Consider the following 23,587-nt stretch of genomic DNA (forward strand, 5'->3'; position numbering starts at 1 on the left):
GAATATAACGGTAATCCACAGTTCCACACATTCAAATCTAACCATAAACAAAAAAAAAAACACATGAACTGCCTTTCGTTTTGTTTTTACTACGCACACATGGACCGCCTGAAATAATAAATTGATAATAATGTGGTAAATACCTTAAACTAATCACTTATGTGCATCGATCCCTAAAAGTATGCGACCACTATTCTCCACCACTAGAAATAAAAAAGTAATCAAAAGAGACGACAAATAAAGAGATTAATTATTCTTGCAGATCTTATTGTATAACCCATCATTAATACTTGTAATGAAAAAACACTTGTATAAAGTACATCTGTAAAAACCCAATAGTATTATCAACATTGCAAAAACCTTTGGTTAAAAAAAAGGGTAATAAAGAAGAAGAAGAAGAAACCAATCTATCAAAAAATCTAATCTCAACACGCACAAAAGGTCTAAAAGCCACACCACACACATCAGTCACCAGACGTAGCAGAAGAGACCACTGTACTACACAGAGAGCAGCACTCAGTACTATTCTGAGTTCTGACCCTCCCGCTCTCCTCTTAAACACTGTCTCAAAAGAAAAATTAAAAATCAAAACTTTTATTCTCAAACGAAAAATTAAAAATCTTGGCTTTTAAGACTCACTCGCTCATATCACTGTGCTGCTCTCTTCTCTTCACTTTTCTGAAAGAGGGTAAAGTTCCAAGTCATGAAGAAATAAAAAAAGCTCTTATCTTTTATCTCTTTATCTCTCTCTCTCTCTCTGATGGGTGGTTTAATTGATCTGAACGTGACGGAGGAGCAAGAAGAAGAAACGACACCGTCTTCAGGCTCCGGGTCTCTCTCTCCGTGTGATTCTTCGTCTTCAGCTTCTGCGTTTGGTGTGAGTGGGTCTTCTTCTTCGTCTGGGGTATGTCTGGAGCTGTGGCATGCTTGTGCTGGACCCCTCATCTCTCTCCCGAAAAGAGGAAGCCTCGTGTTGTATTTCCCTCAGGGACATTTAGAACAAGCCCCCGATTTCTCCGCCGCGATTTACGGGCTCCCTCCTCACGTGTTCTGTCGTATTCTTGATGTCAAGCTTCACGTATGTCTTTATAAACCTCTTCTTGTCTTTTTATTTATTTTTGTTTCTTTTGGAGGAGGAGAAAAAAAAAATTTATCTTTTTTTTTTTGTGAATCTGAATTGAGATGGTTTTGTAGGCAGAGACAGCTACTGATGAAGTTTATGCTCAAGTCTCTCTGCTTCCTGAGTCTGAGGTGAGTGTTTTCTTTTTAAAGCTTTTGAGTCTTGGAACAGTTTTTAGAGAAGAGGTTTTTTTTTTTGTTACAGGACGTTGAGAGGAAGGTGCGTGAGGGAGTGATAGATGTTGATGGTGGGGAGGAGGATTATGAGGTGGTTAAGAGGACTAATACTCCTCATATGTTCTGTAAAACACTCACTGCTTCTGATACAAGTACACATGGTGGCTTCTCTGTTCCTCGCCGTGCTGCTGAGGATTGCTTCCCTCCTCTGGTACTTGCTGCACACACACTCTCTACATTGCACATTATTTGTCTGAGATAATTCAGAGATTTAGTTGTTTTTTTCATAAGTTTATTGTGATGTTATATCGTTATGTAGGACTATACTCAGCCCAGGCCTTCCCAGGAGCTTCTTGCTAGGGATCTTCATGGCCTGGAGTGGCGTTTTCGCCACATATACCGAGGTAATTTTGTTGCCTTATGTTGCTTCTTGTTTCCCTTGAGACAATAGATGAATGGTTTGAGTGTCTTTTAGGACAACCTAGGAGGCATTTGCTCACTACTGGATGGAGTGCGTTTGTGAACAAGAAGAAGCTTGTCTCTGGTGATGCTGTGCTTTTCCTCAGGTAATTAAAAAAAAACTTTTTACTGTTCTCTAGCTACAATAAAAATCTCTTTGAATCTTATGGTTTTTTCTCTAATATAGAGGTGATGATGGCAAACTGCGCTTGGGAGTGAGAAGAGCTTCTCAAATCGAAGGTGCTTCTGCTTTCTCCAGTCAGTATAATCAGAACATGAACCACAATAATTTCGCTGAAGTAGTTCATGCCATATCCACCAATAGTGCTTTCAACATCTACTACAACCCCAAGTAAGCTCCAACCACAATAGTTCTTGTTTATTGATTCCATTCTAAGTAATAAGGTGCAATTGGCAAAACCTTTTTCAGGGCAAGCTGGTCAAACTTCATAATCCCTGCACCGAAGTTCTTGAAGACTGTTGACTATCCATTTTGTATCGGTATGAGATTCAAAGCAAGGGTTGAGTCTGAAGATGCCTCTGAGAGAAGGTTATATCTCAAGCTTTTAAGAGAACTTTTGGCAACACATGAGTTTTATTTTCTCTATCCTTCTAAAATGTTTTTTTTTTCTTTTGCATATGTTATGTCAGATCCCCTGGGATAATAACTGGAATCAACGACTTGGATCCTATCAGGTGGCCTGGTTCTAAATGGAGATGCCTCTTGGTAAGCTATGAGTTATAGATCTTCTAAAAATATCACTTGCTTGCACTGAAACTATATTTTGATGTCATATCCAGGTAAGGTGGGACGACACTGATGCAAATGGGCATCATCAACAGCGCATCTCACCATGGGAGATAGAACCATCTGGTTCAATCTCCAGTTCAGGCAGCTTCATAACAACTGGTCCCAAGAGAAGCAGGATTGGCTTTTCCTCAGGAAAGCCTGACATCCCTGTCTCTGGTTCTGGTGCCACAGACTTTGAGGAATCTCTAAGATTCCAGAGGGTCTTGCAAGGTCAAGAAATTTTTCACGGTTTCATCAACACCTCTTCGGATGGTGGTGCTGGTGCCAGGAGAGGCCGGTTCAAAGGAACGGAGTTTGGTGACTCTTATGGGTTCCATAAGGTCTTGCAAGGTCAAGAAACAGTTCCCGCTTACCCAATGATGACCGATCAACGGCACCAGGGGATGAGCCAGAGGAACATTTGGTGTGGTCCGTTCCAGAACTTTAGCACACGTATCCTCCCGCCATCTTCGGTCCAGGTGTCTTCACCACTACCCTCAAGCGGTCCTAACGTGCGGATGGAAGAGCACCACGGAGGTTCGGGCAGGTGCAGGCTGTTTGGTTTCCCGTTGAGGGATGAGACCACGGCGGTTGGGTCTGGGATGGTTGTTGGCCCTTGTGTGGAAGGGCAAAATGGGAGTTCCATAAGAGGTGGTGTTTCTGCTGTTCAGAGCAGTCATCATGGAAGGGACATATATGGGATGAGAGATATGTTGCTAGACATTGCTCTCTAGTGTTGTTTGGTTTATGTGTGTGTTTGTATGCTTGTGGCTTAAGTATGTTTTTAGTTGATTTTATTATTATGGAGATGACTTGGCTAGCTAACTTTCGGATGTCACAAGTTGATGGCTTTTGTAAACTTGGTTGTTTCTTTGCAAGAATGATTTTTATTATTAGCTTCAAGTTATGAAAAAGTATTTTTTTTTTATTGATGGTTGTGGTTTGGTATTATTTTTGTGGCATGTATTTATTGGCTACTGAGATTAAGTGAACGTGTGTTTTTTTCCCCTTTGGCTGGTTATGACTTGTGTGGTTCTAAACCGGGATCTCTTCAGCTTATAATTTGATGATAAATGTAGAAGGAAATGCGGTTAGTATTGGTAGCGTTATGAGTTATGATGGCCTAATCAGCATTTTTGTTTGTTACACTGGTTGTTGACTCAAGGGTGGTAACGTTTGCAATTTTTGGTGTGTTGTTATTTGCTCATCGAGGTTTCGCCTTCCCTATCACAATGACACCTCGTAGTTGCATGTGGAGAGGAATTGAAGAAAATCAACCTCAATTTTCCCTACATCATTTAGGGTGACACCAAGTGAACGAAGATGAACACTATGTTCTTTAACATCCTTTAAACTTTTTACCATTCACAAGGAATAGGTTATCCTTTTCGTTCCTCTTCGTTCCTTTATTTGTAAAAAATTATAGAACAAATTAATTCTTCATTAATTTTGATAAAGAACTATTATTTTTCATTATTTCTAAAATTTTATTCATATTCGTTCTTTTCTTATCTGTTTTTATTGTTTCTATGATAGTTACCAATCACTCCTTAATTTTATTCCTACTCGTTTTTAGCAAACGTTGATTATGCACTCAAAAGATATAAATAAATAAAGTGGGTACAAACGCTAATTTAAACAAAAAAAGAAAATAATACTCCGTATATCTGCTTATACCTATGAGTCAATGCTCCAAAGTCAAAACCCTATACTAATCCCAAAGTGGTTCTCTTCCAAAATCGAAACTTTCAAATGTCCGCCGCCAGATCATTTATCCGCTCCGGCGCCGGCCGAGCAGCCGCGGCAGCATTTCGTTCGACAAAACCTATGCCGTCTTCTGCGCGGTCTTCGTTTAAGATGCCTAAACCGAGCCCACTCTCTCCCCGCGTTTTCAGGTAAAACACATTTGAACCTTTTAAAGATTCCAAAAAAAACATCATGTTTAGCTGATTTTTTTATTTTCCATTTTTAAAATGAAAAAGAAGATCTCCGGTGGCATTGAGCTGCTGCGTGGAGACGATGCTTCCGTACCACACGGCCACTGCTTCTGCCTTGCTCAATTCCATGCTCTCTGTTTCTTCATCTCGCTGCTCCGTTTGGACTCTTGGAGGTAATTCTCTATTCATCTTTCTTCCTCTGCAGTTATGATTCAATTTCTTATTAGTTCTAATCCTTGTTTCCAATTCACATTTCAATATTCAGAAGTTAACATTCTACACCACTTCGGGCTTAGTGTTTTTTTTTTGTATGAAACTTGAAGTTGTAGCTAACTATGTTGCCATCTAACTACTTTCCTAATTTTGATTTGAGTAATGAGTCGTTGGATAAATTTAGGGAGTATAGTGAATCACAGCCTTCCTTACCCGTGGCCCTCCTGTGTCATAATTTGACAATTTTTTAGTTCAAATGTATTTCTTTGCATATAATGAGAACTCTCAACTTTTGCTTTTCTAGGGAAAGATGATAACTGAAGAACAATCAACAAGAGTGTGTTGTAAGCTATCTATCATGTTTGTTCTTGTAAGAATAAAAAGGGTAGTCTTTAAGTGTTCATTAGGCTCTGTAGTAGTTTAGATCAAAGCAGGTTCATAGTTTCCCTCTTTCCCGAAATCAACCTTTCTTTTGTGAAAAAGTATCGAATTTTTCTTATTATATTCTTTCACATGAATGCCAGTAGAAACTTTCATGAAAAAGTTTTTTTCTCTATTTAATCAATGCACAGTTAGTTCTCTCTGGACACTGATATGTTTTATTTGTTCAGATATCATTGATGATGCATGATGGTTTTCAAATGGAGAGTGGGGGAATGAATGCAGTTGAAGGCAAGATGACGAAGTGTTGTTTTTCTATTGTAAAGAATCTTAAGTGACAGCAAACTGAGTCATGTTTCTTCTTAGGTCATAAGATCTGCCTTTTAGCCTTTAAGAGTGTCCTATACATTTTGTCAAGGACCGACCAGTTCAATTCCGGACATAAGTAAAAGACCACATAGACCTGATTCATGCTTCTTTTTTACTCTAAAAATTAAAACTTGCAATTGGCAAGACAATATTGTACGCACGAAGCTCTTTACCAAATTCTTTTACATTAACCTCTCTGTTCAAGCCTCAAGGACCAAACATAAGCAGAGAGAAGAGTTACGGGTACATGTACTGATCATAGATCATGCACCAAAACAACGAGATCATCATAATAGCCTACTCGTGGATAGATAGCAAACTTGCAACAACATAAGATAAAACATAAGCTTCCCACCCTTGTTCATTTGACCAAAAACTCTTGTGGCGCTTGATACCCACTACTCAACATTAACTAGCTCGTACTCCACAAGAGACAAGTTGTTATCTTCTTTAACGGTTATGTCAGCCGGTTCAGTGACCTCAATGCGACCCCATTTGTCAACAGCAAGCCTCATTGATCCCTTGAACATATCTATCTTCGCATTCCGGAGATTCACAGTAGTTCCTGGCTTCATCAAGTCCACTACACCCACAAAAAAAACAAAGACTTAGCCAAGTGATCCACTTTTGAATAACCATTTGGAGGAAAACAGAGTACAAGAGGTCCTAGAGAGTGTCTTTAATTAACAAAATCTCAAACTTTAGCAAAGAAAAGACTTGAAAAGTATTAAACTTTCGAGTTCTTAGCACAAAAAGATTCAACCTTTCACGAAGGAAATCAACTAACTCACCTTGATCGTTGCGAGCGGTGAAGAGGATGGAAGCAGTCTCGTCTCCGACAAGGCACTCAGCGATCCTAACAGGTCGGAGGTGAGAAGAAGCAGCGCCTGGCTTCTGAGTAACGGGATTCTGATCGACGACTTTAACAGTCAAGGTGTGACCGCTCGTGCCTGGTTTGAGCTGATCCACCTTGACGAACACAGGCTTCTTCTTCTCCTGCAAGCCCTGAGTCGTCTGCTGATACCGAGCACGCGTCTGAGGCGGCGGGTTTCTCCCCTGTCGCCGCGGCGGAGGCGGTCCGTTTCGTTGCCGGGGTGGTCTTTGCTGAGAGTTGTCGGTGGTGTTCGATGCAGTTGGAGCTGAAGACATCTCTTGAGGAAGAAGATTAATGGAGAATGTTATGTGCTCTGTCTCTCTCTCTGTGGTGCTGTGTGAAGTTTTTCGATCTCTTGAAGAAGAAAGCCCTAGAAAGAAAGACTTTCTGATTCCTTTAGTGGAATTTACTATTTTCCTCATATTTTTTCTTCTTTTAACTGAAAAGTAAAAAAAAATGAAGTCCAAGATAATCGTTCGGATGGCTTAGGCAACATTGGAGCTGGATCTCTAGTTTTCTTTTGTAGTTTGGTCTGTATAATCTCTTTTCAATCACCAGTTCTTTTTTTTCTCTTATCAGATTTGAATTTTTAGGGTTTTGATTTCTTTTAAATCTATAGATTTGGAGTTGTTGATTTCTTAGAATCCCATCCAGATATATTGTTGTTTTGGTTTAGCCTTGTCTGATTGCTTTCAGCTTGGCCTATATATTTCATCATTTATCTCATCTGATGTTTGATAGTTGACAGAAAGAGTGAATCTGAGGCGTTTTTTAGTGATTTTTACTGTTTGTTCTCTGTCTTGGTTCAGCAATGGTGTAAGGTAGTGGTAGGATGGTGGCGTAGTTGTGTGTGGTGAACAGAAAAAGCCTATTGTTCTTCGAAAGTTTCAAGTTTTTTTGTCATCTCTCTATTTCTCAGTTTTAAAAAAGTCTTTCTCGCAATTATCGGTGGTTTCTGGTGAAACAGTAAAAAGAAGTTGGGGTTTTAGGCCTCCCAATGAAGGTTTCGTTGGAGGAAGAGACTTTAGTTTTCGGTGTTGGTCTCTTCTCTTTGTGGACTTTCATGTTAGGCGTTTTGGTTTTGATTTGGTACCACGGTGGGTTCAGGTATGATTTATCGTATTGTTGTATTGGCCACTCCTTCGCTTATTTTCTTTTGCGCTTGATTGATTCTTGGTAAGAATACCGATAGTTTTATGATTATTTGACTTTCTGCTATTTTCCTATTTAAAGATTGTCTACGGATTCGGATGTATGAATGTAAAGTTTATTTAAGTGATTGTTGTAGTTGTTATATGTGTTTTCTTTTATTTAGGTTCGAGATTCTCTTGTATGGGCTATGTTTCCGAGATGGTAATACATATCCATTTAAAAAAACGAAGTCTGTTGATGTTTCATCTTCAATATTTGTTTTTTGAAAATAATTTTTTTTATCTCTAAATTGTTCATTTGATTTTGATAACGTTTTATTTCTTTGCTTCATAAAATCTATGCGTTTTAAAAAAATTGTTTAAAAAACGGTAAGTATTTTCTACATTTTTAATGTATTATTTAATTGTAATTTGCATAAATGGGCTTTGAATTTAGGAAGACCCATAAAAACAAACCAATACGGTGTCGTATCAGCGCTTTGTCTCGTAAGTCGCTATACCAAACGTATTCTCGGAGATCAGAGAGACTCGAGAGAGACTCGCTTGAGGTTGGTTTAATCTCCGATCACGCCGCAGCAATCACCACCGTCGCTCGCCGGAATACTTCGAGATGTCTGATTCCGATATGGACATTGACGATGACGAGGTCCAAGTAAACGTACAACATACAATTGCTGGAGAATCTCGATTGCTTGCTAGACCAATCGAAGCTTCCAATTCCCAGAACGGTAAGTATTCTGATTCCATGATTTGGTTTAATCTGTTCGTGGATTGAATTGATGGGAAGAACACCTCTCTCTGTAATTGCAATTGACTCTGATGATGATGAGTCAAGAAGGATGGTATAGGCAGGAGAGAATCTAAACGCATCGTTTTGTTCTAGATTAGAGAAATTGCTTATGAGATTAGCTATAGGTTTAGCTCAAAAGTATCTGTGCTTTTATCATATGACATAACTTGCCCCATGTAGATATTAACTAGATTTAGCTCAAAAGGATCTTACTTTTTAACATATGATTTAACTTTGTCCCATGTAGATGTGAAGAAGCATTTAGATGAGCAATTAAAGATCATTAACGGAAACTTACAACCTAATCTTTCTGGGAATAGTGGGAACAATCTATTTCTGGAAGGTGAAAAAGGCATAATTTTACCAAGGTATATAACGTGTAAAGTTTTCAGCTTTGTGTTTCTTTGCTGAACCTAGGAGGTTATAGTAGAGAGAGGTTGAGCTTCTGTATTTTGATTCAGTCTCAGGCTTCCTGCTCCGGGACAAAGCTATCCGTTGGTGAATGGACCAGGACAATCAAAGATCATAAACGGATACGTACAACCTAATCTTTCTGGGAGTAGTGGGAAGAAACTTATGCTGGAAGGTGAAAAAGACACAGTTTTATCAAGGTATAACAAACTTAGTTGTAGAGAGATTGTTGAGCTTCTGTGTTTTGCATGTTTGGAGCTTTTTTCTACTGAGAGATTTGGTTCTCAGGTTTCCTGCTCCGGTGCAAAGCCTTCCGCCGGCGAATGGACCAGAACAAAAACGTCCGGCATATCCCTGCAAGTTTTTTGCTCAAGGGCGGTGTACCAAAGGGAATTCCTGCAGGTTCCTTCATGTGAACGAGAATATGAATCGCACTAGTCAGCAACAGGTGGTGAATAATATGGCTGGAACTAGTGGTATCCAGTCTATTGAAGGTATGTAGTCTCACTAGAGATAGTTTATCCTTTACAGGTTGTGATGATATATGTAGGTGAATGTTTCTCGTTGCTCTTTATGAATCAACCAGTGATTTATTCACTTATGTTTATTCAGAAAGAAGACCGTTGGAGAGCAAAGAAGGTATAAGATTTCCCATGTTAAGCACAAATGGCGTGACATCTTTGGTGAATCCCCCTGCTGGTCAGAGAGTTTTCCCTTTCACGAATGAGATGCGCTTTATGCCTCCACTGGAAAACATGGGAAGAGGGAGTCTGCAAAAGTGTGGTGCTGTTTTCACTGAGAACAGGCCTGTATTTGGTAATAGCACTAGTTCCTTCCCGTTGAGAAGCAGCTTTGTTCAAGAATATGGATCTTTTATCACTTCAAATAGACAAACAGACATGGGATCTTCTGGACCAGCGTGGACAGGATCCGTGTTCAGTTCTGCTCCTCTGAATCAATATGCTTCTCCCTTTGGGAATTTTGAAAACAGGAATGATATAAATGGATCTGAATCGCTACCAATGGAGCAAGCGTTATCTGTTCCATCCGTTCAAGATGCAGAAGTCGACACGACTAGCGACACAAAAGAAGTTTCTTCAAATGATTGGGAACCTTCTGAGCCTTTTCGACCATCTTTCACAATTCCTCCGTATATACTTCCCTCGTCTGATGCCCTCTACGATCCTTTCACGGATATAGAGAATCCAGAAGACAGATCTCCTAAAGCTCAATCGTCAACTAAAGGGAAAGATGCACAGAAAAAGCCCGGCCAGCAGAAAGATGGTGATTCTGCTAGTAATGATAAAAACAGCTCATGCAGCCAAAATCAATTCCAAGAAACTGTGGTGAGGAAAAATTTAGAAGCACATGGGGTTGTGGAAGGAGTGGCTACTTCAGTGGTTGATCAAAATGATGCAAGTGCAACAACACCAAGCAAAGAGATATCTTCATCGGCGGCTGTTGAGAATAGAGTTGTCTTGAAAAGAAGCAAACCTGCAGGGCATGAATCTTGGCATAGAAGTGATGGCTCATCACATCAAAAGAAGTTGAAAACAGATGATATGGATGGGGAAGTAAGGTCGGACGCAGGAACGAAAGTAATGAGACAGTTCCGGACAGCAGTTGTGGAAACCATTAAAGATATGTTGAAACCCTTGTGGCGTGAAGGCCGTCTTAGCAAAGATGTGCATAATATGATAGTTAAAAGAGCTACTGAAAAGATAGTCAGTGCTGCTGTCCAGTTACATCAGGTGCCGACTAACAGCGAATCAGTTGAGAAATATCTTAGTATGTCTTCAACCAGAATTGTGAAGCTGGTAGAGGTGAGTTTCTAAGCAGGTATAAACCTAAGCTGTAAGTATCGCATATTTCTTAAAATTTCCTCTGTTCATTTGCAGGGTTACGTCGAGAAGTATGGTAAACCCCAGTCTAAACCCTCAGGTATCATCAAATCAAAAGCCAGTTAATACCGGTGGCATGAGCGCAAGCTGATGATACTCTTGTAAATTATGGCATCTTCCTTTTCCTCGATTAGGACTTGCGCCTATTTTTTTGCATCTCCATTTTTATCCTTTTACCAATAATGGAAGAAGGGTGGAACTGGAGCTCTGTAGAGGAATTGTGTATGCATTGTAAAACTCTTCAAAGCTTTTATTTATGCTTAAAAACAGCTTTTCACTCTTAGAAGAAATATATTGTTTTATTATTGGTTGTAATGTTATAGCAATGTGATAGAGGGGTTATATTCTAGTTCTGTTTGGTATTTGCTTCGAAAGCAGGGGAAAGTGGAAAGAGAAAGAAACAGAATAATGTTGAAGGTACGCTCTCGATCATCTTGACTATGTTTCTCTGTTTGAGTACAATACAGTGTTAGTGATTAGCTTGGGAGCTGTTTATGTCTCTACTGGTAGATGTTTGAAGATTTTTCTTCCCAAATATACATCACTTAAGAGATTAATTACTAATTGTTGTTTCTCGTTCTCAATACATGGCATGAGCCAAGTAGGAGTACTACCACCTAACACAACATGATTATCCGCATAATGATTAGCTTACGTATGAAGTCAAAGTTGCATTTATAAGTAGTACCTGAGAAAGGTAAGCACCATTTGAGTATGTGGGTAGGTCTAGGGATCCTCATGCCCCCTCTGTTTGCTGGCAAGAATGATGCTCCCAAGTCCCATACTTGGACGACTTGAAGAGCTGAGAGTTTTGAACCAGAAAAGCAAATTGCATTTCTCTCCTTCAAAATCTTCCAGAGGAACCAAAGAGAAACAGTGAAGTCTGGATCTAATTCCATCATTGATTACTTCTAGGAGATGGATTTGGCTAGATTGATACATAGGGATACTGATATAACACAAAAAAAAACAAGAGGAGAAGCAGCCCAAACTACCCTTGCAAAGGGGCATTGAGACAGAAGACGGTTGGCTGTCTCTTCTTCTTAACTGCATTGACAACAATTCCTCCCTTTCTGCCAAGTTTTTGGGAATAGCTAAGCAATTAGATAAACACTTCCATAGGAAATTGAAGATTCTTTTGGTGGGGTTTCACTTTCCATTGTGCTTTGTACCAGGGCAGAAGACTTGGTTCTAAGATTCCCACAGATGCATGATCCCATCTTATTTTGCCTCTTCTGACAATGTATTGACCATTTTCTTTATGCACCAGAGGATGGAATACTCTTTATCAGAACTGCCAGGTCTTACCGGCATGTTTAGTCTACATTCATTAGGATCAAAACTTTCCCTCGGACGTGGTAATTTCCATTCATCACTCCCCTCTTCTTTGAAGATTAAGAGCTTCAAATGTTGATGCGAGTATCCTTCCTTTGGCCTACGGGGTGGGAAGGTAGGTGACACAAACATCATTGCCATTAGGGACATACTTGCATTCGTGGACTCTGGGCAGAAGAGACTTGGGTTCTTTCAACATCCTCAAGAGCTGTTTCCCCAATAAGTGTATGTTGAAGTCTCTGAAGCGTAGGCCACATTCATCCTTAGTAAGATTGTCTCACGAAGCTTGTAATCTTCTGAATGATTTTCTTTTATATGTTTCTAAGTGGTTTCTTTTCTGATTTCTCAGTTACTGTGTTGAATGTTTGTGTTTACAGAAACAAAACCAGCTTTATGTGCGTCACTAAGTTTGTTTCATGTTTGTCATTAGGGACGACATGGATGTTTTATCAATGGTACTTTAGTTTTGTAGATAACTTCTTTGTATGCCTGGATATTTCAACCAATTCCATGCAAGTTACATGATGTAACTAGTGTTCAACAAAATATGATGATATACATTGCTGTTCCTATAATACTTCTCCACGAAATTTTTTGGACATAGGATACTTTGATCGAAGGGTCCCATTTCATGACTCCTCGTCCTTATCCATATACCCGTCTCTATCTTAGGAGATAGGATACTTTGAAGATTCTATCCACATCGCATTATTTACATTATACATCACTGCTCCCTCTGATTCTCTCCGTTATATATTTCACACTATTATTTTAAACTAAGGTTTGTATACGTCTAATGGAATATACATTAAAAAAATTTGCTACATGTTTAGATAATCCTACTTTTAATATATTTTCCAATTATTTATTGTTATCTAGATATTTTATTGGTGAAAAGAAGATATTTTCATAAATAGTCCCCGCTAGTTATGATGTATGCTTTTTTGTTGTCTCATCGAGGAGGAGATCTGCTCCGACGAGCCTCTCCGCGGCGACTTAGATTTATTTCAGAAGACCGGAGATCAGCACCAACACTCACCCCCTCATCTGTTCCGCTCAACCGTCGCTGCTCCCCTTCCGGCGACCCGAGCTCCTGTCAACGTCAACGGAACAGCATCGCTCAAGCCTGTGAGATGGGCCTATTTGCTTGTAGATTGGGCCTGGTGAGCCTTCTAAATTTCATTCAGTCTCACAGCATAGTTTCAAAGCCCATTTGTTTATGGGGTAGGCTGGTCTACTTGGCCAGTTTGCTAAAGAATTCCGATGGGTTCATCGGGTTGTTTACCGAAACCAATATGCTTACAATGTCATACCTCTCTTTCTTGAAGAGAACACTAATTGTCTTTTTACCGGTGGGTTCACTGGGCTCGTTGTCATCTTCATCACCATACTCATCACCATCATCATCATCATCACCTGCCTTCTCTCGAAGAAGTGTTTCCCCTTCTGCCCATGTGCGAAGGTGTATTTCCAAGTCTATAACCGTCTTGCTATCTTGTGGAGCGGTCCGTTCGGGGCCTGAAGATGCTGCGGATTTCGTTTCGACGATATTCCGAGGTGCGGATTGGATATCAACGTCACTTTTCAATGTGACTAAATTTCAACCTTCCGGCACTGCCGTGAATTTGACGCATTCAAGCTTTGCTATGAATTCGCTGTCTCTTTATCTTAGAGGTTTCTCTAAATCTATCGTTTGTGTTGTATGGTTTTATGTTTGTAGTTCTATGAACTCTTGTAGACTTTAAGTTTTTTTAATGAAAGTGGTGTTCCAAAAAAAAAAAAAAAAAAAAAAAGTTTTACCATGGGTCTATAAAGATAAAGAAGCCCTGACCAAGTACATCACACTCGACACCCTTCATTACTAAATCAACAAAGAAAAAAGCAAAAAAAAGATGTGGGATGAAACTTTTGCTGGACCTAAGCCGGAACATGGCCTTGGCCGTCTCCGAAATAAGATCACCGCTCAACCCATAGACATCAAAGGTATACACATATATTCATATCAACCCAACTCATGCATATGTGATGATCACATATGATTCATTAATTATGTGATGATCATACATATTTATGGTAACCACTGTATACAACATGATTCATTAATTATGTAAATATGTGATGATCATGTAAAGGTGTAGGAGAAGGGAGCAGCAGTAAGACTGTGCCGGCGGCGGGGAGTCCAGGAACTCCGACGACGCCAGGGTCTGCGCGTAAGGAGAACGTGTGGAGGAGTGTGTTCCATCCAGGAAGTAACATAGCCACCAGAGGAATGGGCACTAACCTCTTTGATAAGCCTTCTCACCCAAACTCTCCCACCGTATACGACTGGTACGTACTGAAGTTTTGTTATTAATATAATAAGCTGTGATCGGACGGTTCAGATCAGAACTAAGATGTTTTGACCGTTGTGATTCTCAGGCTGTACAGCGACGATACCAGGAGCAAGCACCGTTGAAGCGAGAGGATGGAGTGACATGCTGGTGATGTAAAAATGTGTCTGTTTTTCTTTTTTTTTTTTTGGCTGTATTCGCAACTTTTTCTTTATTTCTTGTTGTTGTGACCGTTTGATATCCATGATCTGTGATGGTTTTAACGGTGGAGATGCTTCCTCTTGTCTTTGTAATGTTTCTACTGTTTGGTAATTGATATATTTAACTTTTAGCTTCTAATGATTTACAAATAACTTAACTATGGTTAAACAAAATACATAATTGAACTTTTAATTCAACTATGCGAATTTAACCATGGTTAGTGTGGCAACAATTAATTACGATGGTGATTTAATTATAGTTGGTACTTGTTTATCAATCAGGATAAAGAAGATTCAAATTATGTATACCCTACATCAATAAGTGATATATAAAACCAAAAAAGTATTGTTTTTAGTGGGTCTCGCACCAGTAATTCAATATACAGCAAAAACCCAAATTAATCATATCATGGTTCGATGAGTTACTTGTGTTAACAAGCATGAATGATTGATGACTTAATTATCCCCATTGGCTTGTAAACAACAAGAATCAAAGTAAAATCTTAAATAGATCTCAAGCAGATATAAGCCATATAGGTAATTGTGGTCTGTATGCGTGCAAGGAAATAATCTTCTAGTGGTAAATGTAAAATGTTTTGATTGTTGGAAAAATTAACTGTACGCCGTCTGTGGAGATTTAAAATCACGCGCTCTACCACTGAGCTAAGACGGCTTTATTATTAGTGTTTGTTGGTTCGATTACAAATCACAACGAAAAGAAAAGGGTAAAAGATCTCTTGCTTCTGTCATTAGTTTAGGTAAATGGTTAAACTATATTAAAAGCAAAGAAGATTTTTCTGCTGTCGTTGGGAACTTATTGAGGTTTGTTGCTTACAAGCTTTTCATGCATAATAATTTCTTGTTTTGGTAATAACCATTTTCGATAGTTTATCAATTATCACTGACTTAGCCACTCATGTTCTTATATTTCCCTTTAGGAGGTAAAGATTGATTCTTGGGGGTGTTTTGTATTTTTTGTTTGTTACTGATGTCAGGTGAAACTTCAGAAACATAATGCAGTTGTGCATGGGCTCTCAGATACAAAAACAGGCTACCTTGTGCTTCAAGGATCCTGCAGACTGAAGGAGTATCTTTCCCTTCACTCTTGTTATGTCTCTCCTTGAAAATATAATAAGATTCATCATCACATGATTGGCTAGATTCATGTTGTTCTTGAGGGTAAGGCCAAGTCATCTTTCACTGTAAGATAGTTACAACAGTCCTCTTGCTTGTGCTGTTCTGACCGTTAAAAACAAGGGGTGAGAAACTCTCCTTGCTAAAATGTTCTACTTAGAATTGAACATAAAGGTTGTTGGGGATATCTTTCAGGTATAATATTTAGCGGTGATTCGGCAACATTACTAAGGGAATGTGATGGAAATGCTGTCTTTTTACCGTCTATGAATACTTACTGATATCATATCCACTCCAGATTGTGGAGGTTCTAATCTGAAAGGTGGTTTATTTGGTTGACATGGGGATAAGAGTTTTCCAAATTATTAATTTAAAGAAAAAAGCTTTTTAGCTTGTCTCCTCATTGTTGATTGCAAAACATATAAAGAGACCCTGGTCTAGTTCATGATCTTGGCTTGAATAAAAACTTTTCTAAGTTTTTAAGGGAACTTACTCATGTTCCTTCAAGCATTTACTTGGTCTCAAACGCATTTATTGATGTCATAGGTTTAGGATATAGCTTTGATCAGAAGAGTACAAGGAGATAAACAAAGAGACTGACAGAAGAGAGCAAGCAAAGCTTATTTCTTCAGTAATCTTGAGAGCCATGATTTTGAGATCTTTCACCTTCAGTTGCGCTTTTGCGCCTTCTCTCATTGTGTCCAGCTAAGCGTCTCCTACAACTCCGTTTGGATTCATCAAACTCACCGAGGTCGTGAAACCTATAAAAAACCAAAGTTAGAATTCTTATTTTCTTCTTGTTTTTTATCACAGGGGATGAATATATTTGATGACAAAGAGATGGTACCTGCTACATTGTTGGCAGAAACGTTGGTGAAGACCATAGATCCGAACAACAGGAGCTTTGGCATGAAATTCGCAGACTTTGTGTCGTCTGTGATACTGTTTGGCTCTGCTCATATCCGCAGTACATCTCTCGACCTGACAAGCTCCAGTACTACTGCTGCTGCTACTTGTAGCTTTACCTTTCTGCTTCTTCACCAAAGCCTCTTCTTCTTCAAAAGTATCCTCTTCTTCTTCTTCCTCCTCTTCCTCACTCATTTCTCTTAAACTCCTCTTCGCTTCTGCTTTGCTTCCTTTCATACTCATCTGCAAAATATTACACATACACTCTCTCTCACACACACACACATGAAAAATGGAACAAGAGAAGAAGAAGTGAAAGTAGACATCGGACGAGAAGTAAAGGACCCTTAAAACAAAAGTGGGGAAGGATCTTAGCTGCCTAAGTTATTGGACCACAAAGTTTCACTCTTTTTTTCTTCTTTCTCTTCATGTATTAAGGTAAGGTATTAAGTATATTATCATGTTGTCTGAAATAAAAATACGATCAAGCTTTAGTGCTCTATTTATTTTTGTATGTATAATACATACACTTTCATCTTACTACTATATATTAAAAGAACCCTAGAAAGAGAAAATGACAAAATGGACTAACATTTCTTGAGTGGTTTAAAGAAGTTTTATTTAAGTTTTCTTCTAACCCATGAAGAGATTTGCCTACAATGTGAATGTTTTTTTTTAGTGGTAACATGAAGTTGAGATTCGAACTAGAAAACTGACTACACCTTTATTATTTTCTTATGAATCATATTCGTTTTTAGTTCTTTTTGTTTCAGTATCTGTATTGATAGTTGATATATAACAGAAAAACATAACGTCAATGATTTATACATATTTTAAAAGGCCACCCGGATTGAATTCTTATTTAGTTTGCGACCAGGCAATTCAATTTTTACTGATCAATCATGGGGTGACTCAATAATTTGTTCATTTTGTAGAAAAGTCGTAAAAAGAATACTTGGGGTACAAAAAGAGGTTCTTTCGATTTTATAGCATAGGGTCATCCACTAAATTATTTCATTTTTTTTTTGGTGTAGATGATAAGGTCGTTCACGTTAGCCGTCGGGGCCACGAAGCCAGAAATACATATATAAGATAATGGTCCAAACTTGCAATGTATTCACTTTTCAACTGGTAATATGTAAAACGAAGACATATAAGCAAAATCTAAGTATCAAAACAACACCTTTGTTTAGTTTAGTTTTGTTTTGGTTTCATGGTTTGAAATCAACTGTGATAAAAAATGGTGATAACACTATAAACACACAAACTTATCCTTTTTGAATGATTAGTGTTCGTGCCGTTTTTTTTCTTTCATCTTTCGGATGACTCAAACTCACGGTTTTTGATGTGATCTTTGAGGAGGAATCGACCATTGGGGAGTAAGTTATCATGCACAAATCACAATATAACAAACACAAGTGATTGGAGAGTAATCTTTTACTAGATAACATCATCATATGTTATAATAGACAAAGACTAATACGTCAAGCTAGCAAATTGTCTAAATATCCTTGGGGAAATGATTTCACATGCAATCACATTAATTATGTCTACATAATAGTGGATGATAGGAAGAAGATAGAATGCTTAATAAATTTATTTTCTACGTTCTGGATCCTTAATTATTAAGTTTTATTGGGGTAAAAATTATTAAGTTGAAACATAATCGAATATAAGAAACAAAAGGGCCAAAATATTAACGTCAAATTGGGCAGTCGACAAATCAACTGTCACACTACTCCACATTATTGTACTGCCTGTCAATTTTGAGTGCATCTTTTTGTTCAGCATCTCATTCTCCTTCTCTTTTTTTTTCCATATTCTTTCCTCATTCAAACTATTCAACAGTAGTATGATGCATAAGTAGTACTAGTATACAACTTTGTTTTTTTGTAATATGTGTAGCTAAACTTCAAGATATAATTAACTGTACAAGTATGGAGTCGTCATGTTATTTTTAACATAGCTGGATGATCAGAATTATCTTATACAGTTTAAGCTAATCAACTTGACCACGAACTTAAGCGCCCTTTGTCAAAAAGAAAAAAAAAGCATGACCGCGAACTTATTTTTCTTACGTTTACAAGTTTGTAAAATTATAAGTACACTTTTGTTTTTTTAAATATATTAACAACAGATTATGGATGAAGTCTATATCTTATTGAACAAAGCGTTCATGAAGTCTTATATTAATGAAGATCAACATATAGAACATCATATAACATTGAAGAATGTGATATAATTAATCACGTTTGGAATAGGTTTGTAAAATTCAGTGCTTTGAAATAACTTTGGAATAGACAATACAGATGAGAAGTGGCAGAGGAACCTTAACTTCCCCACGTGACGACAACAACGAGCAACGTTAAATTCTGAATTCTGCGTGGGACCTTTTTGTACTACACTCTTTTGTTTTTGCCACCTTTTAATTTGCAAAACATACTCTTAAAATCAGTTCAAAGGCATTTATTTTCTAACTCATTGTCCAATTCGAACTCTAAAGTAGAGTGGTTATCTTTTCATTGGTGAAATAGCTCAAAACTGTACGCAGCTTCATTAAGACGAATAAAATTTTATTATCATCATATGTAAATAGGTTGAAGAGAGGCGATATGAAGGCAGGAGGAGGACTAGAAGTTAGTAAAAATGATTAAAAGAGATTTTCCCCTTGATTAAAAAGGTTTAGTGTTGAATAATATGTTTATTGATCATTGTTGTATAACTCGCTAGTCTGGGATCACACCTTGAATTTTTTTATCTATGTGTGTCACATTTGTGCTTGACCTTATTAGGCAGAGTGACCTTATTAGAAATTTTTATCAATGCAGTTCTATACAGTGGATGTTTTAACTCCACAAGCACCACAAAACTTGGCTTATGAGGAGGTAAGGTATAACTTATGATGCGGATGGCTTTCATGGTTGAACGTCTCCTTAACTGAAGTACATATCGTACATCTATCTGGACATCGCAAGATTTGCTTGATACGTACTTGAAGCCATGTAGAGCTGCTGACACACAGTGCAGTTGAATAAGTTGTAACCATGCTCTTCATCTGGATTATTTTTTGGTCGTAGAATAAGTGTGTGCTTGTGTAGCTCATGTCTTAACTTCCGGGGAAGACTATCGCAAGTCTCGAAGAACAAAAATCACAAACCGAACAGTTTGTATAGTATGGATAAAAATAGACCGGTAGAGCGCAAGCACTGCAGTGGGTAGCTTCATGACAAACAAGACCACACCTTAGTTGAGTTTGAGAACATGTTCTTCATGACTGAAATGCTTATTAAATTGTCATCTACCACAATCAGACCTTTCTACGTCTGGTTTACCAACGGTGTATATTAGAAAACGGATGTAAAAGAAAAACCAGAATTTAACCGGTTTTGTATTTGGTCTAATCTGGTACAGTTTTAATTTCAGTCCAATTTTAACAGCAATTAAAGTCACACATCGGATAAAACAAGCTTTTACATCATGTATATATAAGTTTAGTTCACAAGTTATGGTTGTCGAGCTTAGTAACGCAAGCTTGTGATCCGAGTGGAGACAATAAGGAGATGGGGCATTGTCCTGACTTGCCTGGGAATGGTTTGGAGAGATCTACCTACTGACCCAAGTTTAAAGGAGTTCGGTTGGCTGCAATGGCCAGGCGTTAGTCTCCTAGAGCCGAATGAATATAGGACCAGTGACCTCTAGACCTACAATTCCTGGTATGCCTGTTTAAATTGGACCATCACTTTTGCTGACAACTCTTTGTTTGAATTATTTTAAAGGTCTCAACAGTTTCACTCAGATGTTTTAACTACGTTACCTTATTGGAAAAGAGCTTCTTAGAAAAACACTTATAGTTAATGGTCCCATGAGATAGGGTGGGATCACTAACAACGTGAATCAGTTACTTGTAATCTCATTGACAGGTAAAAAGTAATTCTCAGAGTAGAACGTGTTGTTCTATGCCATTGTGTTCCACTAGCTGAATGGCATTTGCGCCTACAGTCTCATAGTTTTTTTGTCTTCCACCTCAAGTAACCTATGTATCACATCATATGAACCCTAGCTATGGCTAATATGGTTCTGAGTCGATTGGATCCCAGAGATATATGTGTGATTCCTGATGTAAAAACATATCTAACAAAAATCTTCTTATATTATATGTAATTAATCTGTTAATTTGAAACTATAACATAGAATAGAAGGCAACAAGGGTCATGCCTATAACATTCGATCACTACTTCAGAAAAGACTATGTTTTCTGCTATAGTTGGTAAAATATACGGCTGATCAAAGTCAAAAGGGTAAAGCGTTTTTAACATTTTCTTTTTTCTTAACCGTCAAGTGAGAGAGAAACGTGAGCGTATCTTGTTCTTGTTCAAACCTCCTTGGCAGCTTCTTCCTGAGTGTTTCAAAAAAAAAAAAAAGTGTTTCAAAAAAAAAAAAACAAATGTTTTCTGTAAGCTTTCTAGTGAATCCAAAAATTTAGGAAGTCGTTTTGTTCAAGCCTCCTTCGAACTCTTTGTAAGTGCTTTCGCAAAGTTTAGAAAACGGATGAAAGAGAAAAACCAGAAATAAACCGGTTCTGTATTTGGTCTAATCCGGTACAGTTTTAATTTCAGTCTAATTTTTACAACAATAAGAGTCACACATCGGATAAAACAAGTTTTTACTTCATGTATATATAAGAGCAAGTCCATTGAAGGTTCAAAGGGGGTCATGGGCTGAGTTTCATAGGATTTTTAATCCAAAAGAAAATGAAAAATGGGTCTTTATCTCTGAACCGGGCCGTTGGAGAGAGCCCGCATGAAACGAGTTCAAGCCACGTGGAGAAGAGTTATTGGCTGTTGAGATGCGCGTTGTCGACGGGGAATGGAGAAGAAACGCGTGAATCTCCTCATTTCCTCCTCTCTCCAAAAAAGCTAGGGTTTGCGACTCGAGAGGCGATTGTTGTAGCGACGCCGACGATTCTTGTAGCGACGCCGATCCAGAGCAAAATTGTCCATCAAATCGACGCGTAGTGAGATCTCATCGACCTGAGGTAGGTTTTCGAGTTGGTGGCTTCGTCTGATTGTATCGATTTAGGGTTTTCTTTGTTAGGGTTGAATAGAGTCTGCGATCCGAAAAAGATTTGGGGGTTTATTTGTTAGGGTTTTCTTTCTTAGGGTTCAATACGGTGTGCGATATTAAATCGATTAGGGGGTTTCTTTGTTAGGGTTTTCTTTCATAGGGTTCGATCCAATGTGCGATCTTAAATCGATTTGGGGGTTTCTTTGTTAGGGTTTTCTTTCTTACGGTTCAATAGAGTGCGATATGAAATCGTTTTGGGGGTTTCTTTGATAGGGTAGTAAAGCGTGTTTCTGGTTTGATATAGGGGTCGTTTGTATCATTCTGGTTTGATATAGGGGTCGTATTACTTAATTGTTTCTCTTCCTCTTGCAGATGGATCCCGCAGAAGAAAGACGACATTCAAAGAAGCAAAAGGATCACTGCGACATGTTAGGGTTTGTCGCGGATTCACAGTACGGGGTTCCAAGAAAGTGTGCTTGCGGCGGGAGAATCATTGACGAGGTTCGGGGGAAGGAAGACTACGACAGTCTTCCTGGAAAGCGTTTCTTCACATGCGTAAACTATGAGGTTAGTGTCTCTGCAATCATGTTCTTATAATATATGTAACTTGAAGTATCTCTAATATTTCTTTTCTGTTGTGAACAAGGATGATGGGTTGCATTACCGTCATCCTTGGGTGGTTGCTGTCCAGGAAGAGATCAAAACGCTGAGCACGCGTCTGGATGAGGCAGAGGAGGTTGTGAAGGGGGTGTGGAAACTCAATAAACGGATTAAGGACCTAGAGGTAAGTGTATCTCCTTGCTGTAGTTATTTGTTACATTGTACTTGTTGAGTCAGTAAGTTAAAACACAGCATCATTGTTGTTTCCATGTCCAGGAATAGGTTTCAACCCTGTCCGAGCAGGTTGATGATCTCACTGTCGAGGTGGGTACCCTTGAGAAGGTGTGTTTCGACTGATAATCAGAGGTACGTATGAATATTTGCGTGAATTAATGAGTATAAGTAGTTAAAAGTTTGCGTGAATTAATATGTAGAACTTGCTAAATGTTTGCGTGAATTACTAAGTAGAACTAGTTAGATGTTTGCGTGAAATATAAAGTAGAACTAGCTAGATGTTTGCCTGAAATATAAAGTAGAACTAGGTAAATGTTTGCGTGAATTAACTAGTAGTCTAGGTTGGTTGGTTCATCTGAATGTATGAATTTATTGTTCAACTAAACTGAACTGAACTAGTAGTCTGAGTTGATTGGTTACTGTGATTGTATTAATAAGTTAGAACGAAAAGTACAGTGTAATTTACTCTGTGTTGGTTGGTTGGTTGCTCTAATTGTGATGAGTAGTTGATTGTATTAAGTGGTTGATTTGATGTGTAATGACTGCTCTCTGTGAAGTAGTTGTTCTATACTCGCTTTTATATTGAATGTTTTGCAGCTAGAGTTTAATTTTTCTCTCTTGTGGTAGCTTAAACTAGTTTAAATAGAGTACCCAAACCACATTAACCTAAACCATCAACCTAAACCATAACAAAAATGGATCCCTTTACCATAAACTCTCCCGGGTTTACTTCGCTCCTAGCTTCGCAGAGCAGTCCAGCAATGGACTGCGACTTCGCTGAGGCAGTAGCCAACTCTCCCGGGATAGTGAAACCGGTCCTAAAGAGAAAGTGGACAACAAAAGAAGACCTAGTGCTCATCAGTGGGTGGCTGAACACGAGCAAGGATGCTATTGTCGGTAACGAGCAGAAGGGAGGATCCTTTTGGAAGAGAATTGAGCTCTACTTCAATTCAAGCCCTCAGCTCACTGGCTCAGTTCCTAGAGAGTGGAGTCAGTGTAAGCAGAGGTGGGGAAGGGTGAACGAGCAGGTGTGCAAGTTTGTGGGGAGTTATGAGGCGGCTTTGAAGGAGCAATCTAGTGGTCAAAAATGAGACTGATCTATCTCCAAATGAAATCAGTCTCAAAAACAAACTCGTTTCTGAACTGCTAGATTGAATTGGTTAACTACTGTTTTTTTTTTAACTTTGTTGGTTAGTATAATCTCTGTTTTAC

At 38.5% G+C, this 23,587-nt stretch overlaps 9 protein-coding genes across 11 annotated transcripts in view; 7 read left to right on the plus strand and 2 right to left on the minus strand.

The window, feature by feature from the left end:
- LOC117134085 overlaps positions 1–23,587 on the plus strand; it is a 905,201-nt gene that overhangs the window by 389,938 nt on the left and 491,676 nt on the right. The gene's annotated exons all lie outside the window — the stretch shown is intronic.
- Positions 497–3,473, plus strand: ARF3-1 (auxin response factor 3). The gene is made up of 9 exons (XM_009145575.3): positions 497–1,078; positions 1,195–1,251; positions 1,325–1,507; positions 1,616–1,700; positions 1,772–1,862; positions 1,943–2,107; positions 2,186–2,305; positions 2,407–2,482; positions 2,557–3,473. Exons 1-9 carry the CDS (start codon positions 761–763, stop codon positions 3,277–3,279), a joined length of 1,818 nt encoding a protein of 605 aa, XP_009143823.1. The 5' UTR covers positions 497–760; the 3' UTR covers positions 3,280–3,473.
- On the plus strand, positions 3,716–5,594 carry LOC103867502 (protein NUCLEAR FUSION DEFECTIVE 6, chloroplastic/mitochondrial). 3 transcript variants are annotated; one of them, XM_033291852.1, is made up of 4 exons: positions 3,716–4,440; positions 4,531–4,655; positions 5,000–5,039; positions 5,307–5,594. In XM_033291852.1, the coding sequence occupies exons 1-3, from the start codon at positions 4,298–4,300 to the stop codon at positions 5,014–5,016; spliced, it is 285 nt and encodes a 94-aa protein (XP_033147743.1). In that variant the 5' UTR covers positions 3,716–4,297; the 3' UTR covers positions 5,017–5,039; positions 5,307–5,594. The 3 variants fall into 3 exon arrangements, with proteins under 3 accessions (XP_033147743.1, XP_009143825.1, XP_009143826.1); XM_009145577.3 differs by lacking the exon at positions 5,000–5,039 and having other exon boundaries at positions 4,528–4,655; positions 5,307–5,552; XM_009145578.3 differs by lacking the exon at positions 5,000–5,039 and having other exon boundaries at positions 5,307–5,552.
- Positions 5,597–6,789, minus strand: LOC103867501 (uncharacterized protein At4g28440). The gene is made up of 2 exons (XM_009145576.3): positions 6,237–6,789; positions 5,597–6,028 (listed from the first exon to the last, which is right to left on the minus strand). The coding sequence occupies exons 1-2, from the start codon at positions 6,739–6,741 to the stop codon at positions 5,844–5,846; spliced, it is 690 nt and encodes a 229-aa protein (XP_009143824.2). The 5' UTR covers positions 6,742–6,789; the 3' UTR covers positions 5,597–5,843.
- On the plus strand, positions 7,375–10,924 carry LOC103867503 (protein FRIGIDA-ESSENTIAL 1). The gene is made up of 6 exons (XM_009145579.3): positions 7,375–8,198; positions 8,508–8,628; positions 8,722–8,871; positions 8,960–9,165; positions 9,284–10,494; positions 10,570–10,924. The coding sequence occupies exons 1-6, from the start codon at positions 8,081–8,083 to the stop codon at positions 10,636–10,638; spliced, it is 1,875 nt and encodes a 624-aa protein (XP_009143827.1). The 5' UTR covers positions 7,375–8,080; the 3' UTR covers positions 10,639–10,924.
- LOC103867504 lies at positions 12,830–13,721 on the plus strand. The gene is made up of 2 exons (XM_018659261.2): positions 12,830–13,070; positions 13,236–13,721. The coding sequence occupies exons 1-2, from the start codon at positions 12,837–12,839 to the stop codon at positions 13,650–13,652; spliced, it is 651 nt and encodes a 216-aa protein (XP_018514777.2). The 5' UTR covers positions 12,830–12,836; the 3' UTR covers positions 13,653–13,721.
- Positions 13,682–14,572, plus strand: LOC103867506 (dormancy-associated protein homolog 1). The gene is made up of 3 exons (XM_009145580.3): positions 13,682–13,890; positions 14,040–14,235; positions 14,326–14,572. The coding sequence occupies exons 1-3, from the start codon at positions 13,800–13,802 to the stop codon at positions 14,360–14,362; spliced, it is 324 nt and encodes a 107-aa protein (XP_009143828.1). The 5' UTR covers positions 13,682–13,799; the 3' UTR covers positions 14,363–14,572.
- On the minus strand, positions 15,994–17,092 carry LOC103867507 (squamosa promoter-binding-like protein 3). The gene is made up of 2 exons (XM_009145581.3): positions 16,419–17,092; positions 15,994–16,332 (listed from the first exon to the last, which is right to left on the minus strand). The coding sequence occupies exons 1-2, from the start codon at positions 16,736–16,738 to the stop codon at positions 16,200–16,202; spliced, it is 453 nt and encodes a 150-aa protein (XP_009143829.1). The 5' UTR covers positions 16,739–17,092; the 3' UTR covers positions 15,994–16,199.
- Positions 23,071–23,466, plus strand: LOC117134131 (glutathione S-transferase T3-like). Its single transcript, XM_033291912.1, has one exon. It carries the CDS (start codon positions 23,071–23,073, stop codon positions 23,464–23,466), a length of 396 nt encoding a protein of 131 aa, XP_033147803.1.

Source organism: Brassica rapa, chromosome A05 (assembly GCF_000309985.2).
Source record: "Brassica rapa cultivar Chiifu-401-42 chromosome A05, CAAS_Brap_v3.01, whole genome shotgun sequence".
NCBI lineage: Eukaryota > Viridiplantae > Streptophyta > Magnoliopsida > Brassicales > Brassicaceae > Brassica > Brassica rapa.